Consider the following 16,180-nt stretch of genomic DNA (forward strand, 5'->3'; position numbering starts at 1 on the left):
GGATCATATGGTAATTCTGTTTAATTTTTTTGAGGAACCACCATACTGTTTTCCACAGCAGTGGTACCATTTTACATCCCCACCAACAGTGCACAAGGGTTCCAATTCCAAGGATCTAATTTTTGGTGGTTTTTAAAATATCCGTTTAAATCTGAGAGGTTAGAGACCCAAAAAGACAAATCCGTTGTGAGGGGAAGGTATATTATAGTGACCACTTGTTGGGTGCCTATCCTGCGATAGGTACTTTAGCATTTTACAGTAACTCTAATCTTTACATAATTCTAATTCTCACAATCATCTTTTGAGATAGGTATTATTACCTCCATTTTATATACCAGACTAAAGATTAAATGACTCATCAAAGGTCATACTTCTAAGAAAGTAACCCAACCAAGACTCACACCCAGGTCTGACTCCAGGCGGGAACCCTATTATTCCACAATATCAAGTGGTTATTGGGAGTGAGTAATCCCACAGAACCTCAGATATTGTGGTTTTTGAGTGACTTTTTCTCTCCGGTACCATGACCCTTGGCAACGAATGTGAAGGGGAAGTATAAACGGAAGACCCTTTCAGATTACTCTGTCAGCTCAGCTTCTGCGTTTGCCCATACCCAGATTTTCATGGGTTTTGTGAGGGAGTGATATGGAAAATGTGTGGCCTCCACGAAGAAGAAATACGAGGCTGAGAAGCTGAGCGCGGGGTATGGGTTTACTGGAGCCTTCCAGCTTCATTCTTTATCGGCCTAAGGTGTTTTCGTCGACGTCTACAAGGGGCGGGAAAGCGTGTGTGTGAGCGTGGCAGGAGAACCATGGGTGCAGGACGAAGGTTCTCCAGCGAAGCGCAAGGGAAGCGACTCTGCCGCCTGGCGCAGTTGCCAGGACAGCGCGGCCAAAGCAGCAACGGCAGCAGCCGCACCGAGTCCCGGCAGCCGCGAGACCAAGTGACGCATTGCAGGTACGAACCAGCCAATCAGACGCCGGCTCAACGATCATCGGAGTTCGCATGGCCACCACAATGCTCCTCCGCGCCGCAAAGTAGCGCCTCTCAGGCGCGACTCCACCGGCCTTTCAACGGCTCACTGCGGGGGTGAAACCCACTTACGTCATCCGTTCGCCCATTTTCCCTTTATCTCTTGCATTGTCGACCAAATAACTGTGGCTATAGGGGTCTCGAGAAGAGTTTGAAAGGTGGGGGTTGGCCGGGACTCGTTTGTGATGTTCCGTTATCTGGAGTGCGGCGGAGGGATCTGGCGGAGGGAGGTGTTTATGAGGCGCTGGGGAAGGAGGCGGAGAATTAGTCCGAGTGGAGCGAGCGAGCAGGGTGGTTGTGTGGTCGCGCGTTGGAGACCGGTAGCGCTTGCAGCATGGTGAGTGCGTCGCTAAGCTGCCGGCGCTTGGCCTGTGGGGGGAAGAGGCTGAAGCGAACTGACTAAAGAAAGGGAACTCACCTCCCCTACACCTTCGGGGAGTGGTCTTCGCCAGAGCGCTGGCGCGAAAGAGGCTGGGGACGCCCGCGGAGGTTGTGTCGCAGGTGCTCCCCCACCCCCATTCTCCTCAGGGAGGTGTCCCCCGGGGTACTGGGGGCCGGGCGCACTGCGAAGCTCCTCAGGGCTCGGCGGGATGGGGCTGGTTCCGGGGTGGGGCGCAGCCCCGCACATGGGGGAGGCGAGAGGGTGGAAGGGCGGGGGAGCGGGAGTGCAGAAGCCCGGGCTCGGGCGTCTGGGAAGGTCAGCGCCGGGGCCGGATTCAAAAGCCCAACGGACGGTTAGCGCGGGCGCCAGGAAGCGCCTTTGTCCGCGGGCGGCCGCCATGCGCCGAGGGGCGGGTGGGCGCGCGAGGCCCTGGCGAGCGCCGGCGTCGCCGTTAGCCCGCATCCCCCGCGGGCTGGTGGGGGGGCCGGGGGCGCGCGGGCGTGCGCGCTGTGTGGGCCGAGCCGCGCGGCGCGGGGAGCGGCCAGGGGCGGGGCGGCGGTGCCGGGGCCGCCGCCCGCTCGGCTCGGCTCGCGCCCCAGCTGCTGCGCTGGCACCTGCAGGGCTGCGGAGGGCTCGGCGGCCCGCGGCGCTGCGGGGCCGGCCAGTGGGGGGTGGGTGGAGGTGGGTGGCCGACGGTTCCCATCCCCCTCTGGTGGCGAGGAGGAAGCGTGGTGCGTCCTGGTCTTTCGACTCCATCGGGGCCCTGGGGCCTTCTTCCACCACCCAGGCTGGATATTGGAAAGAAAAAAAGATTTTTTAAGTGGCTTTGTCGTTGGAAGCAATGAGCTTTATACCTGAAGTCAGGCGCATCCTCGCGACTCGCGTCTGGGTAGAGAGAGCCGTCGGCTCCGGCCGGGGTCTGAAAGGCGTTCTCTGTTCACCCACCGAAAGCGAGCTCCGGGGTGGCTGCCGGCCTGTTGTGAAAGCCGGTCATGTCCTCGTGTGACAATTGGAAGGGTGCCTTTGAAAAGGGCTACTGCCTGTATCCTGTTCCTGAGTACTCACATGCACCCTCAGTGTTAAAGAACCACCGCCGCACACAGCATTGCCCCCACTCCAACCCCCTTGGAAATGACTCGTGTTTCCGTAGAGAAACTGCCAGATCATCTAACGGGCAGTTCAGCTCATTTGTACAGTAATGGCTGTCAAATGCTGTAGTGATAGAAGAGTGTTTTGAGGGGCAGAGAATTTTAAAAGTATTTTCTTGTCACTTGAGACCAGAACTCCTGTTCTTTCATGAAAAAAAAAAAAATTAGGGCGGTAATTCACAGTACTCATTTTGTGGTTCCTTCTGCCAAGTGGTTACGGCGATGGGTGTGTCCAGGAGGCAAGGTGACATCTTAAACAGGAGTTGGGAGTCCTTGCCAGCTGAAACCTCCGGCACGGCTGGGTGTGGGGAGATGAGTTCACTTTGGATGAAACTAGGTTCATTTAAGTTTGATGCACTCGTTCTATCTTGATATTTTAACTTATTTTATTCTGAATTTAAATAGACTAGTTGAATTTACTTTCTTTTAGGTGAAACGGTGTACGTTATAGGCGTGTAATCAACATTCTAAATTGTGGAGTAAATTTTAAAAATGTATTTACATGAAGGTTAAGGTTTTTCCTAATCAGTCTGATAATTGAATCAAGAACCCGAATAGATTTTCTTGGTGATGCATGCAGTTTCTATCTACGCTTTCATAGTCCTTTGCCAGTGATAAGCTGTTGTAGTTACTGGTTACATCGTTGATGCTTTGGGGGTTTTCGGTTAATTTGTTAAATTGACAATCATCGTTAACTAATAAATTAATTTGGAAATTGTCCTCAGGTAACTTCATAATTATAAGACCTGGAAATTTAAAATTAGGACTTTGTAAAGTTAAAGAATAAAGATTATTTGATGTGGAAGGGGAGTAAGATTGCTCGCATAGCTCTTGGGTTTACGTGTAGTCGATATATGCTCATTGAAAGGGGGATTGCTTTAAGAAGACTTGAGGCCAGAGTGATTAGATAAGTAAAAGATGTCAAGAGGTAGAAAATTTTGTCACTTGAGTCTAAATAAAACATTATTTCATCAAACTGCAAGGAGATGTGTTTCTGTTAGACTGAGGAAATTCACTATGGCTCTATTAAAATATAGAAAGTTCTAGATTCGGTTACAATGATCAAATTACGCCTTTAGTAAAGGTCATAATTTTTATGAAGTAATTTGTTCTAGTGGTCTCTTTTTTTTCCCCAAGATGTTACATAGTAAATGCTGTTTTATCAGAACTAAGGTATCTTTTAACTACTGAAATAATTTAGAGACTGCTTTTGATGTAGGTAAAACAAATACTCTGACTTCTGAAATTGTAGAAAAAATTTTACTAATGAAGCCTTTGTTGTATCTAAGTAGCATTTGGAATAAACAGAAATGAATGAAGGATAGAAGTTTGTGTTCCATTTCAAGCGTATGGACTCATACATTTATTCAGCTAAGAACTTGGAATTATTTTTATACCGCCTTTCGCTAGATAAGCTCCAAGACTATCCATACCTACTTTTCAATGCCCTTTAGGAAATGTTTAATAGGTACATAATGCATTCACTTGAGGTCACACATGTAGTCTAGATTAGTGTTTCTCAGTGTTTACAAATCACCGGTGGTTCTCCAAAATGCAGATTCTAGTTCACTAGGTTTGGGGTGGAACCTGCGAGTATACTAATGCTTGAAGCTTTCTCTGGAGTGACAAGAGCAGTAGAAAGAATTGTATCAGTTGTAGAAGTAAAGGAGTAAGAACTAGTCATCTCTCTAGTGAATTATTCTTCACTTTACTGAGGTAAACACACATGTTAATGAGCTTAGTTTTCCCAAAAGTATAATTCTTCTAGTTCTTCTACTAAGAAAATGGCACTCTCCATAGACAGAAATAAGAACCAAATTTCTTTGTATGTGGTTGGAAAAGGCTTACAAATTAGAGTGCTAGGGAGTCTTGTGTTCTCTCTTTTAGTAGGTTTTAATCTGAATGTTGCTACTAACGGTTATTTTAAATTTAAAACCTTGAACTCTGGATTAATAGTAAATACAAAAAACTTCTGAGTTTCTTGAAATATTCCAAGCAAAATCAAGGCTATGTGAGTAACTTAGTCTCTTGTGTGCTTAGTTCATTCCTTGAAGCTTATTTGTGATCTTTTCTATGATTGCCTGGAGGTAGGGAGCTGAACAAGATGGTGTGGACCCATTAAATCTTGACTTTCCAAGCAAAATTAGACAATTTTAAAGTTTTCCTTTATAGCTGACATTCTTGTTTCTTCCTAAGACCTTCTCAGCTTTCATATGAGTGAGCCTTTCCAAAATCTCCCTCCTCACCATGTTGAGAGAACAAACCCCACTGTCTCCCTTCCTGCACATAGCAGTCATTGTTTTAGCTTTCACACATGCTGCAGTGTCTTCCACACATTTAGGTTAACATTTTTTGGTCCTAAACTGATTTCACCTGCCACATCTGACCTCGGGCTGCACCTTGTGATTTCAGTTTGTGGAAATGTATTTTCTCAGCTTGAACAAAGTTAACGTGGAACATGGTAGGTTTGCTATAAAGGGCTTGATAATGCCATGCATGTCTACCTTCTGTGTGGAAGTTGAACTAGTCAGGTTGATATTTAATGTTGTAGGTTCTATGATTAGTTACTTTATATAAAATAATTATCACTGAACTCTTTGGGCTAGCCATTTACATGGCTTCTCACTTAACTCTGCACAATAATCCTGCAGGGATAGGTATTAATATTTTTGTGTTACAGATAAAGTTGACTGAGAGGTTGAGTAACATGTCTGAGGCTATACAGCTTTTAAGTGGCAGAGCCAGGATACTAGCCCAGCGATGACTCAAAACACCATGCTTTTTTCTCCACTATGCCTTGTTGCCTTCCTTCAGAAATGATAGAAGTCTGGCAAAATGGAATCAGACTAGAAGTAAATCCTCATAGCCTCTAACAAAGTAAACATCAACTCAGTGGACTTACTGGGCTTTAAATCTTACTCCTAGAGAAAACAGTCTATGACTGATTTTATACTAGATACTTGGTGGAGGATTGGGATTTGTAAGGATAAAAGTAGATAATTTTTTATTTTATAAACTTGTGCATTTGAACTTAATTATTGGCTCTTCAGTTTTAAGTTACCAGGCCTTTGACTTTTTTTTTTTTTTTTTTTTTTTTTTACTAGAAACGAGTTGAGTTTCCATTGAAAAATTGTTGAGCAGGGAAAGAAACTTCTGCTTTCTGGGTTCCTTCTCATATTTTCTCATGCTGTTCCCTAGAGAAAATGTGATGCTATTCTACATTAAGGTGTTATCCTTTCCAGGGATGTGTTCATTTAAAAAAAATGAAACCAGGCAGCATTTATTCTTCTTTTAATACCAATAAATGAATGGATTAATCATGGTACACTTGACTTCATGTAGATAGGAATATTCGATAGGAGGCTGTTTGTTGTCAGTGCCTCTCAGTACCACATAAGCAGTTGCTTCATGGGTATATGTACTAATAAGCAGAGAAGTGTCCACAGATGAAGTCCACGTGAAGAACAAGGAGCCTTGATATTTTGCCAATATCTATCTATGTTATAGTGCTCTGAATTTAGGTCTTACAGGCATTGGCCATATCTAACACCTTAGTGTTTAATCCTGACTCTACTAGTTACTGATTTTGTACTCCCACACCCTGAAATTTAACCTTGAGCTTCTCTTTCCCTATCTGTAATATAGGGGATAATATTATTATAGGTTATTGTGAAGATTGAGTAAGAACAACATATGTAATGAGTTTTAGCAAATGCCTGAATGTTTTTTTTAAAGCAAAAACAGGTAACTCTTCGTGTGCTAAAAAAATCACAAACCATAGGTTCACTTTGGGATTTCAAAAGTCAAGAGAAAATGGGTGGCTGGGAGTTACCATTTGGTAAATAATGTAGTTCAAATGTTCAGAATCCTGGATTCTCTGCAGTTGCCTGACAGGTAAGGAGGAATAAATACTGGAAGCTTTTGTGTTGCCCTGCCAAACAGGACAGTGTGGATTTTTATCTTTTCAATAGATGAGAGTTTTGTTTAGTAATTTTTGTTTTTTTAAGGTTTGGAAAATCACTTTCATGTCCAAATGATGTCTTTAACCATTTTATAGGGGTAGTTTTGAATGTAGTTCTTGGACATTATTTTTGGTTCAGTGGAGATGTTTGGCAATAATGGTTTGTATCTACCAGAGGAGGTGAGCTTAAGTTTAAGGTATCCTAACTTTGAAAAAGGAAACAATGTTTCTGTTGGATTGTATCCTTGCTTTAGAAGAACAGCTACTCCAATTAAACTTTCTAGTATGCTAGATTTGCTTTTTTTTTTGCAATTTTTGAAAAATATAGACTTGCAAAGTATTCTGAAATATTTTTATATCTTAAACTTGGAGTCACGATAGCTTAGCTTTGGAGCCGGCCCTGCAGCTTAGCGGTTAAGTGCACGTGCTCTGCTGGTGGCGGCCCGGGTTCGGCTCACGGGCGCGCACCGTCGCACCACTTGTCCGGCCATGCTGAGGCGGCATCCCACATACAGCAACTAGAAGGATGTGTAACTGTGACGTACAGCTATCTACTGGGGCTTTGGGGACAAAAAGGAGGAGGATTGGCAAGAGATGTTAGCTCAGGGCTGGTCTTCCTCAGCAAAAAGAAGAGGATTGGCATGGATGTTAGCTCAGGGCTGATCTTCCTCACAAAAAAACAAGATAGCTTAGCTTTGAAGACAAACCAGGTATGTGTGTTTTCTACCCACCTGTGTTTGTTGATGATACTAAGGAATGTTGAACTAAATAAAGTTGATGGTACACGGTAAACCTTGAAAGTTTTTAAATTTGTTTCTATAACTGCTAATCTGCATACTCTCAAGTCACTTACCTTTCTCTTTGATCTCTTTGTAGGCTGACCAACTGACTGAAGAGCAGATTGCAGGTGAGAAATACTTTGCTAGATTGTACCCATTGGATTTTATTATAAATTTGAATAGCCAACCTGAAAATAAGATACTTGTATAAAGAATTGACTTTTTGATCTACGTAGTAGATGATAACAAATGGGTGTAATATAATATAGTAATTGAACCTGCTTTGGCAAGTGAGAAGGTAAACTTGCCTGTGAAAGATGTGTGGAGCCGACTAATTAAAGACATGGTTTTAGGCTTTGTGGGTATACTTTGGAGCCTCGTGGTGGTGGCCTTGGTTTTTTTTTCTTGAGGATTATCTTACTCTAAAACATGAATTCTGGGCAGTTTTTAACACTGCATCTCCAAATCAGCCTCCACAAGAAAAGAGGGCCAAGTAGTAATTAATACGTAACTTGAAATGTAGAATCAGAAAATGAATGTTGAATTTACCCCGGTTTAAAATACCTAATATTTTAACCTGAGAATTGCATATATAGTCGATCAGGGAATAACCATTTCTCTAGTGAGAAACTTAGATTAAAAAGTTAGCATTCTGTTTTACAGATGGAGCAATTTGAATTTTGTCTTAAAAAGCAGTGACAGCCTTTGAAATGAGCTTCTTAAATCTTATCTCCTTTGGTTTGCTATGGAAATACGTGAAATTGTTAACATAAAACCTCATGTCATGTGTCTTTATGCCATACCATTAAACATTAGTAATTTTGATTTTATTCTAACACTTTGAGATGGCTGGTTAACATCAAAATGTTGGGAAAGCTTGCTCAAAGTTTTTTGTTTTTGTTTTTTTTTTAAATGAATTGCCGTGTTGAAATACTTCTCAAACTCTATTCCTTTACTTTCGTTAGACACTTTTATTAACACGAACATCAGCCAGTTTTAACTGCCACAGTTTTTCTGCAAGGCAAGGTGTTTGAAGTGCTCAAAAGCACTAAAGCATTTTTTTTTACGCTAGAGAAAACTGAGAAAGCCTAGTTGGAACTCAACTATATAGCCCATTTAACGTAAGCTGCCCCCTCCCCCAAACACACAAATTTGGAGGAGCCAGAAATCACTAGTTGCCTCAGATATTCATCACAAATATTATTTGATAGGACTATGTAAATAGAAATCTATTAGCATTAAGGACCAAATTTAAGCAGGTTTTATTTTTACTTCTTATTGTGTGAATTTGACTTAAACCTGGGATTTGCTTTCTGGGGTTGGTAAATTGCATGTATCAAGTGTGTTGAAGTAATCAAGCAGAGCTTTGGAAATAATTTCTTTGTTCATTTATACTATTTTACGTGTATCAGTGAAATGTAAATTATGCTGAAATAGTTTTTTATGTAATGTCTCCTTCAGGAACTGACTTGGGCTATCTAAATATTTCCAGTCTTACCTTCTCTAATACCCCTGCCTTCCTCTCTCCCTTTCATTTCTGGGTATTCTCAGTTGGGCAGTTGTTTCTACACAGCACACAGCATGTTCACTTTAGGGTGGAAAATGTATTACTTAAAAGTGCCTATCACATTGTTGATGCTCATTACTGCCCTCCCAAACACATGTACAACTCTTTTTAAAAAATTGTCTATTAAATACAAGAGGATCAATCTTCAATGACTGATAATATTTTTATATAGAATACTTGTAGTTCCTTGGAACATTTGTCTTTAAAATAAATTCTGTTTTTTCATTGACTTCCATCATACAATTAAATTTCCAGTGGGGTTGGGAGAAAAGTCTATTCTAGGTTCTCTCCCTCCCCCCCCTTTTATTAGGCTTCTGAAGCTGTTTCTTGGACCCTAGGTTTTAGTGAACCTTTAGGGTAGAAGAGCCAAAGCTTTTATGCTACTAAAATAAAAATACTGTGAGATCAGGGACCTTTTTGTTTCCTTTTGTATCCTCAGTGCCTCTCACATAGTAAGGACTGAATGAATATTTCTTTTTATTTTTTTGTGAGGAAAATTAGCCCTGAGCTAACGTCTGTTGCCAATCCTTCTCATTTTGCTGAGGAAGATTGGCCCCGGGCTAACATCCGTGCCCATCTTCCTCTACTTTATATGGGATGCCACCACAGCATGGCTTGACAAGCGGTGCGTTGGTCCGCGCCTGGGATCCAAACCTGCGTGACTGAGCTGGCCCCTGAATAAATATTTCTTGAATGGATAAATTTCATTTTCAAAGAAGTGTGCCACACAAAAGGTGTTCTAGAACACACCTACCCTATCCTAAGAATTATTCTGCTTCCTCCCAGAGTCCCTTCCTTCTAAATTGGTATGTTTCAGTGTCCACCTTTGAGGTGAAGGGAGACGTGTTTCCTTATGTGGTAAGTTGTAGTTCTTGACCAGTAACTTCTTAGAGTCTAAGACCAACTTGTTTTTACAAAAAAATAATAACAAGCTTCATGTATGTAATGCAACATTGAATAAGATAATAAGGTACTTTTTAGGCTAAGATACTTTTTCAGCTATTTTTATCTTCATGTGATAATCATTACTACTTCAGATTTGTTTAGAAATTCTACTAACTTTTTAAATAAAAAATTAGTAGAATTTTGTCTTTTGGTCTAGAAAAAAGCAGTGCTTATTTCAGGTGAAGTTACTAGAATTGTTTACATTACCTGGTCTTTAAGAGCAATCTAGAATGGTGTCACATCACTAACAAGTTAATTTTATTGATGACTGTGCCATGATGTCGTTAGTTGTTGGTGTTTGACATTTAGAGAGCTAATAGGAAAAACATACAAGAATTTTTCTTTCCTTTTTTTTAAAGAAATTTATTCTTAAACCTTCATTCAACTTTCAAGGTCCAGTGTAGGGATAAAACTTATTTGATAAAAAATATTAACCTTACTCAGTTTATAGCAACAATTACATAGTGCCAACAAAAGTCTAATACATGACCTTTAAGGGATTATTAAGTTTAGAATTTTCTAAATAAATGGAAGTTGGTAAACAGGCATTTGATTTTTCTTTTGTTATAATTGTTTCATGATAACCTAATTTAATAAAATTATAAATTTATGTAATAAATAATTAGAAAAAGGTCCTGGAGTTGCTTAATGAGCAAATAAAACTTGTGTAACAGTGTGACTTTTCTGAAAGTTTCAGTTCAGGCATAACTAGAATGGATTTTGGGAGGTCCTGTCAATTATGTTGAAGATAGCTGTTCTGGGACATTCAGGACCTGCTGTTTTCTTAGTGTCTATTTAGGTTTTGACTCCTGGGTTTATGTGTCAAGTCATTCCTGGGAATTACTATGAAAAATGACATGCTTCTATACATGAAGATTATACTAGTTCTGAAGTATAGCTGATGAGCTATAAAGGCAGGTGAATTTAAATTGTACTTTTGAGTTTATTCTTATTTTTGCGGGTATTTCTGGCTCCTTAGGGTAAAAATACAAATAGAAATTTGGTTAAACCTTGACCTTTAAAATATTTTCGTTTGTTCCTTTCTTGTATTCGTGAAGTAAATAGTGTTACAGCATAGATAGATACCATTTTATTTTCTACTTTTCACTTATTCTAGCAAATATTTTAAGTTACTAGATTTTAAAACTTCTTGATACGTGGAACACACATATATAAACTTAAACCATGCATCTTCCAGAATGTGGTTTTAAGTTAAATCATATGGTAAAATGATTATAGCTAGTTACACATTGGGAGTTTTTGCACATAAACGGTGGTGTTAAACGTTGCCTATATCTAAGTATTATAGCAGAGAATGTAATATAAATAAATAGAATTCTCTAAGTAATTTTCTTGTAGCCTAGGTTGTTAGGTGATAGATGGTATGTGTTTAAACCCTAATGGTTTATATTTATACATCCTGTTAAAACAAATAACACACCTGAATAAAATGGAAATGTCTTCATCAAATTGTGCTATTTATAGGAGTTACTGATGTATTTTTGTCATTGGGTTGATCTAGGTTTGTAGTATAATACTATTTTCCTAAAAGCAATCAGTAGTTTGATACTAAGCTTCTGATAATCAGGTGAGTTCCTATGAAAACAAATAATATTTAAACAGAATGGAACTGTTACTACTGAATGTAGCAAACTACAACTAGTCAGTGATACCTGGTCTAAAGCTAAGCAAATAAAGACTTTAAGCAGAAGAAAGTAACGTGGTGATCCAAAAGGGTAGTAGAATACAGGTAGTTGTGTGGGTAGTTTAAAATAAAGAACCCATTTAGGAAGCTAGGAAGCTATTGTAATAGTCCAGGCAAAAGATGATGGGGGCCATGAACCAAAATATTGGTTGTCGAGATGAAAAAAGAATCTGGCAGTATTTAAATAGAATTCAACAGGACTTATTGACAGATTTCAGGGGAAAAGAATTAAAAGTGGCTTTTGCTTGCGTTCCTGGGGTTTCTGGGGAGTACAGAATTCATTTTCATAAGTCTTGTTTGAAGTCAGCCGGGGAGATGTCCTGTAGGAAGTCAGAAATAAAGGTTTTATGTTAATGAGAGAGATGAGTAGACTAAAGATATGAAGTCTTCATTATAAGTGGGCATAGATGAAATGGCCGAGAGAAAAAAATAAGAAAATGGGTCACGTGCATGTAAGAGACAGACAGGAGCAAGAGCCTTTGGCACTATAAGGAGTTAAATTAAAGTACTGTTGTGAAAGCTAAGAGAAGTTTTCCAGTTTTTTGGTGTAGTTTTAAATGCTGCAGGAAAATGAGATCATCTTTTTATTGACGTTTAAGTACTTGCCAGACATAGTTCTAAGTGCTTTTACACATATTAAATTATCAAATGTAGGAAGTAGGTACAGTTATCCCCGTTTAACAAAAATGAGGAAGCTGAGGCAGAAAAGGTTTAGTAACTTGACTTGCCCAAGGTTCCATTACTAGTAACTAGTAGAACGGGGGTTTTTTTAATGCAGGCAGTCGAGTTCCAAAGTCTGCTTTTAGTTTCTGTGCTATATGGCTTCACATACTGAAACATACTTGCTGGATTGGGCAACTAGATCGTTGTTGTTGAACTTAGCATTTTCAGCTGATGAGTTGGAAGTAATTTTAATAGTGTATTAATGGAGAAGAAGTGGATGTGGGTAGTGGTGCCTTCCAAAATTTGGGGAGAGATAAGGGCAGGCATTTAAAAGACAATGTACCTAAGGTTTGAATTTAGTTTTAGGCTAAGAGACATGAATATATTTATATGTTAATGGAAAAATCAGTGGAAGAGTAGTTGAGTTCAAAGAAGAGATTATGATGGAATTGAAACTGGGAGGGATATGAATGGAGCAGAGATAGACAGGCAGGGAATAAATAGCCTTGGACTGTAACAGGAGGCGAAAGTACCTTACTTGGAAAGTACTGGCTTTGTTATTAGCTCATTTATATGACCTTGCACTACCAAATTTAATCTCTGCTTTAGTTCCTCTATCAGTAAAATAAATGGGGAAGCCAGTGTAATCTAGTGGTGAATTAAAAGCAACATAATTTTGCAAGAAGATCTTAAATATTTTAGGCAATAATATATTTCACTCTGTTACAATCTTGGGATTTTATATTCTAAAGAAAGATCTAAATTCTTTGTTCTCAGTGATACAGCACTTAGCTAAAATTAGCCCTTCATATCTTGATCATCCCATTGTTAACATCATTATAGATTATTTGGTGATAGTCCCTTCTGTCTTCCAGAAAAGGAAACTAGCCTATTGCATGTTGTTCTGAAGTTTAAAGTTTTTTTGTTTTTAATTCAGTAGGTGATTAAATACTTAATTTTAGCTTTTAAGGATTTACTATAAACATAACACATATAGTATAGTTGCTCTATAGAAATACGTATTTGGTACCAATAGTCTTATTTTTCTATTTTGAGTGTAGGTTAGGTCTGTAATTTGGAATTGTGTTCCACAGAGCAGCTTCAACAGAAAATAGAGAAGCCAGTCAAGTCATCTGGAGCTTTGATTCTTTTTCTCTTTCAATCTAGAATAATTTGACTTTTATCTGGTCTAGATATTAGAGTTACCTTTAAAATTTTAGATGAAAAAACTCCCTGGTAGATCAATAATGGGCATATACTGGTATGATTAGCTAAACATGTTTGAAATATCACAAGGTTTCCCACCTAATCTGTCAGGAATAAAAATCCCGTTTCAGGTGCTGTCATCTCCATGTATGTCTTTGTTTTAATAGTTGATTAATACATTTCATTTAAGAGGATACTTTTTTATTGTTAACCTGTACATCTGGATTGTGGTCTCTCATTCAAACAGAATTCAAAGAAGCTTTTTCACTATTTGACAAGGATGGTGATGGAACTATAACAACAAAGGAGTTGGGAACTGTAATGAGGTCTCTTGGGCAGAATCCCACGGAAGCAGAGTTACAGGACATGATTAATGAAGTAGATGCTGATGGTAAGTCTTTTAGTTTGGGGGTTTGGGGAGGGGGGGTTTGAGGAAGTGGCATTTAAATTCTGTTGTAATGTTTCAACTAAACGAACCATTTCAGGTAACGGCACAATCGACTTCCCAGAATTTCTGACAATGATGGCAAGAAAAATGAAAGACACAGACAGTGAAGAAGAAATTAGAGAAGCATTCCGTGTGTTTGATAAGGTAGGTATTCAGGGACTGGATTTGTTTAATTTTAATTTGAGGATGAAATGAATATATCAGGACCTCTTACTCTTTGAAGACTTGTTTTTCTGATGCTTTACCAACATACTTTAATATCAAGTAAAAGCTTTTTAAGAATTCATTATAAACTGAAATTTCCTAATAACATGTATTGCATTAATCTTGTGCTAAGGGAGGCATCATTTGACTTTGAAATTAAGAAATCGTGATTTCAATATAAGATATCCTGCTTGGCTCTCAGTGATGTTTATAGGTCAACTATTTGTAGATTCTCTTTAGTTTGTATGGATTTCTAAAGTTTTTTTCTCTCTCTAATGTGAAGTTTAGTAAACTTATTAAACTTCCATTCCAGCTCTAAGTTTATAATTTTACTTAGACATTTTACTAAATTTTTTTCTAGGATGGCAATGGCTATATTAGTGCAGCAGAGCTTCGCCATGTGATGACAAACCTTGGAGAGAAGTTAACAGACGAAGAGGTTGATGAAATGATCAGGGAAGCAGATATTGATGGTGATGGTCAAGTAAACTATGAAGGTAAGTCTTGCACTCTCACCATCTCATTCTGTGCTTTGACTTTAAGTTAGAGTTACTTGTTAAGGTATCCGATAAGTAAAAATTAGTGACTTTTCCCTCCAAGATGAAGAGGCTAAAGGGTTATTTATATTTACTAACCTTCTGCTATTCAGAGTGTTGTCTACAGACTAGGCAACATCACTGTCACCTGAGAACTTTTTAGAACTATTTACTGTTAGGTCCTACCTCTAAACCTAGAATCTGCATTTTAATAAGATTCCTGGGTGATTTCATATGCACTTTAAAGTTTGAGAAGTACTGTACTCCAGACTACGCTAAAACAATTTTTGTATAACGATTGTGGAACAATTTGAAAAGCTTCAAACTTAAGATCTTCAAAATGAAATTAAGGCTACTTTCTTTCCTTCATTGGATTCTTTTTCCCTCTAATTTGCTATGCTTTGATTAAAAAGTATCATGTGATACTAAATTAAGAGTAAGAATGCTGCTTTATATTTATAATAGCTTATCTAAAGCATTAATTTTGTTTATTCATTATTAATCCTAAATAATTTTGGTTTATGAAATCCCAGCTTTGGCAGTAAACAGGCTTCCTCTGTACTTGATGATAATTTTGAGGAAAGAAAGGGAAAGGGAGACTGTTCAGTGATTGAGTAAATGTGATTAGTTTTGCCAGTCTTTTGCCACTGACTCAACTTTTGTGTACTTCTTTTTCAGAGTTTGTACAAATGATGACAGCAAAGTGAAGACATTGTACAGAATCATGTTAAATTTCTTGTACAAAATTGTTTATTTGCCTTTTCTTTGTTTGTAACTTATCTGTAAAAGGTTTCCCCTTACTGTCAAAAAAATATGCATGTATAGTAATTAGGACTTCATTCCTCCATGTTTTCTTCCCTTATCTTACTGTCATTGTCTTGAAACCTTATTTTAGAAAATTGATCAAGTAATATGTTGCATGTGGCTTACTCTGGATATATCTAAGCCCTTCTGCACATCTAAACTTAGATGGAGTTGGTCAAATGAGGGAACATCTGGGTTATGCCTTTTTTTTAAGTAGTTTTATTTAGGAACTGTCAGCATGTTGTTGTTGAAGTGTGGAGTTGTAACTCTGCGTGGACTATGGACAGTCAACAATATGTACTTAAAAGTTGCACTATTGCAAAACGGGTGTATTATCCAGGTACTCGTACACTATTTTTTTGTACTGCTGGTCCTGTACCAGAAACATTTTCTTTTATTGTTACTTGCTTTTTAAACTTTGTTTAGCCACTTAAAGAAAATCTGCTTATGGCACAATTTGCCTCAAATCCATTCCAAGTTGTATATTTGTTTTCCAATAAAAAAATTACAATTTTACCCAACTGTTGCTCTGAATCTGAGTCATTTAATTAACTTCAGGTTGAATAATTTTGAGAGTCAGATGTGAAGGTGGTTTCTACTTGGTATAATTTAGATAAGTGTTTTTTTTTGACTATTCAAGATTGTGTTTAGTTTTTAAATTATGATACTTTCTTCAAAACGTTTAAGCAAAAGATTAAAAAACCTTTTCTAAGTGTACCTGGCATGGGAACTGGCCTGAGGTAGGTGTTCAGTGTTTCCTACCCTTTTTATATGTTTTTCAACTTTGGCTTTAGTTTGTC

The 16,180-nt window shown here is 38.7% G+C and overlaps 1 protein-coding gene across 1 annotated transcript; it reads left to right on the plus strand.

Moving 5' to 3' along the window:
- The first annotated feature begins 1,281 nt into the window (after positions 1–1,281).
- On the plus strand, positions 1,282–15,901 carry CALM2 (calmodulin 2). The gene is made up of 6 exons (XM_058551293.1): positions 1,282–1,369; positions 7,400–7,430; positions 13,636–13,779; positions 13,874–13,980; positions 14,402–14,537; positions 15,255–15,901. The coding sequence occupies exons 1-6, from the start codon at positions 1,367–1,369 to the stop codon at positions 15,281–15,283; spliced, it is 450 nt and encodes a 149-aa protein (XP_058407276.1). The 5' UTR covers positions 1,282–1,366; the 3' UTR covers positions 15,284–15,901.
- The last annotated feature ends 279 nt before the right edge of the window (positions 15,902–16,180 follow it).

Source organism: Diceros bicornis, chromosome 12, assembly GCF_020826845.1.
Source record: "Diceros bicornis minor isolate mBicDic1 chromosome 12, mDicBic1.mat.cur, whole genome shotgun sequence".
Taxonomy (NCBI): domain Eukaryota; kingdom Metazoa; phylum Chordata; class Mammalia; order Perissodactyla; family Rhinocerotidae; genus Diceros; species Diceros bicornis.

Excerpts from the sequence above, each read along its gene's own strand:
- CALM2 (XM_058551293.1), top strand. Across the intron at positions 13,780-13,873 it reads TAATGAAGTAGATGCTGATG|GTAACGGCACAATCGACTTC; the intron begins GTAAGTCTTTTA and ends GAACCATTTCAG. Across the intron at positions 13,981-14,401 it reads CATTCCGTGTGTTTGATAAG|GATGGCAATGGCTATATTAG; the intron begins GTAGGTATTCAG and ends ATTTTTTTCTAG.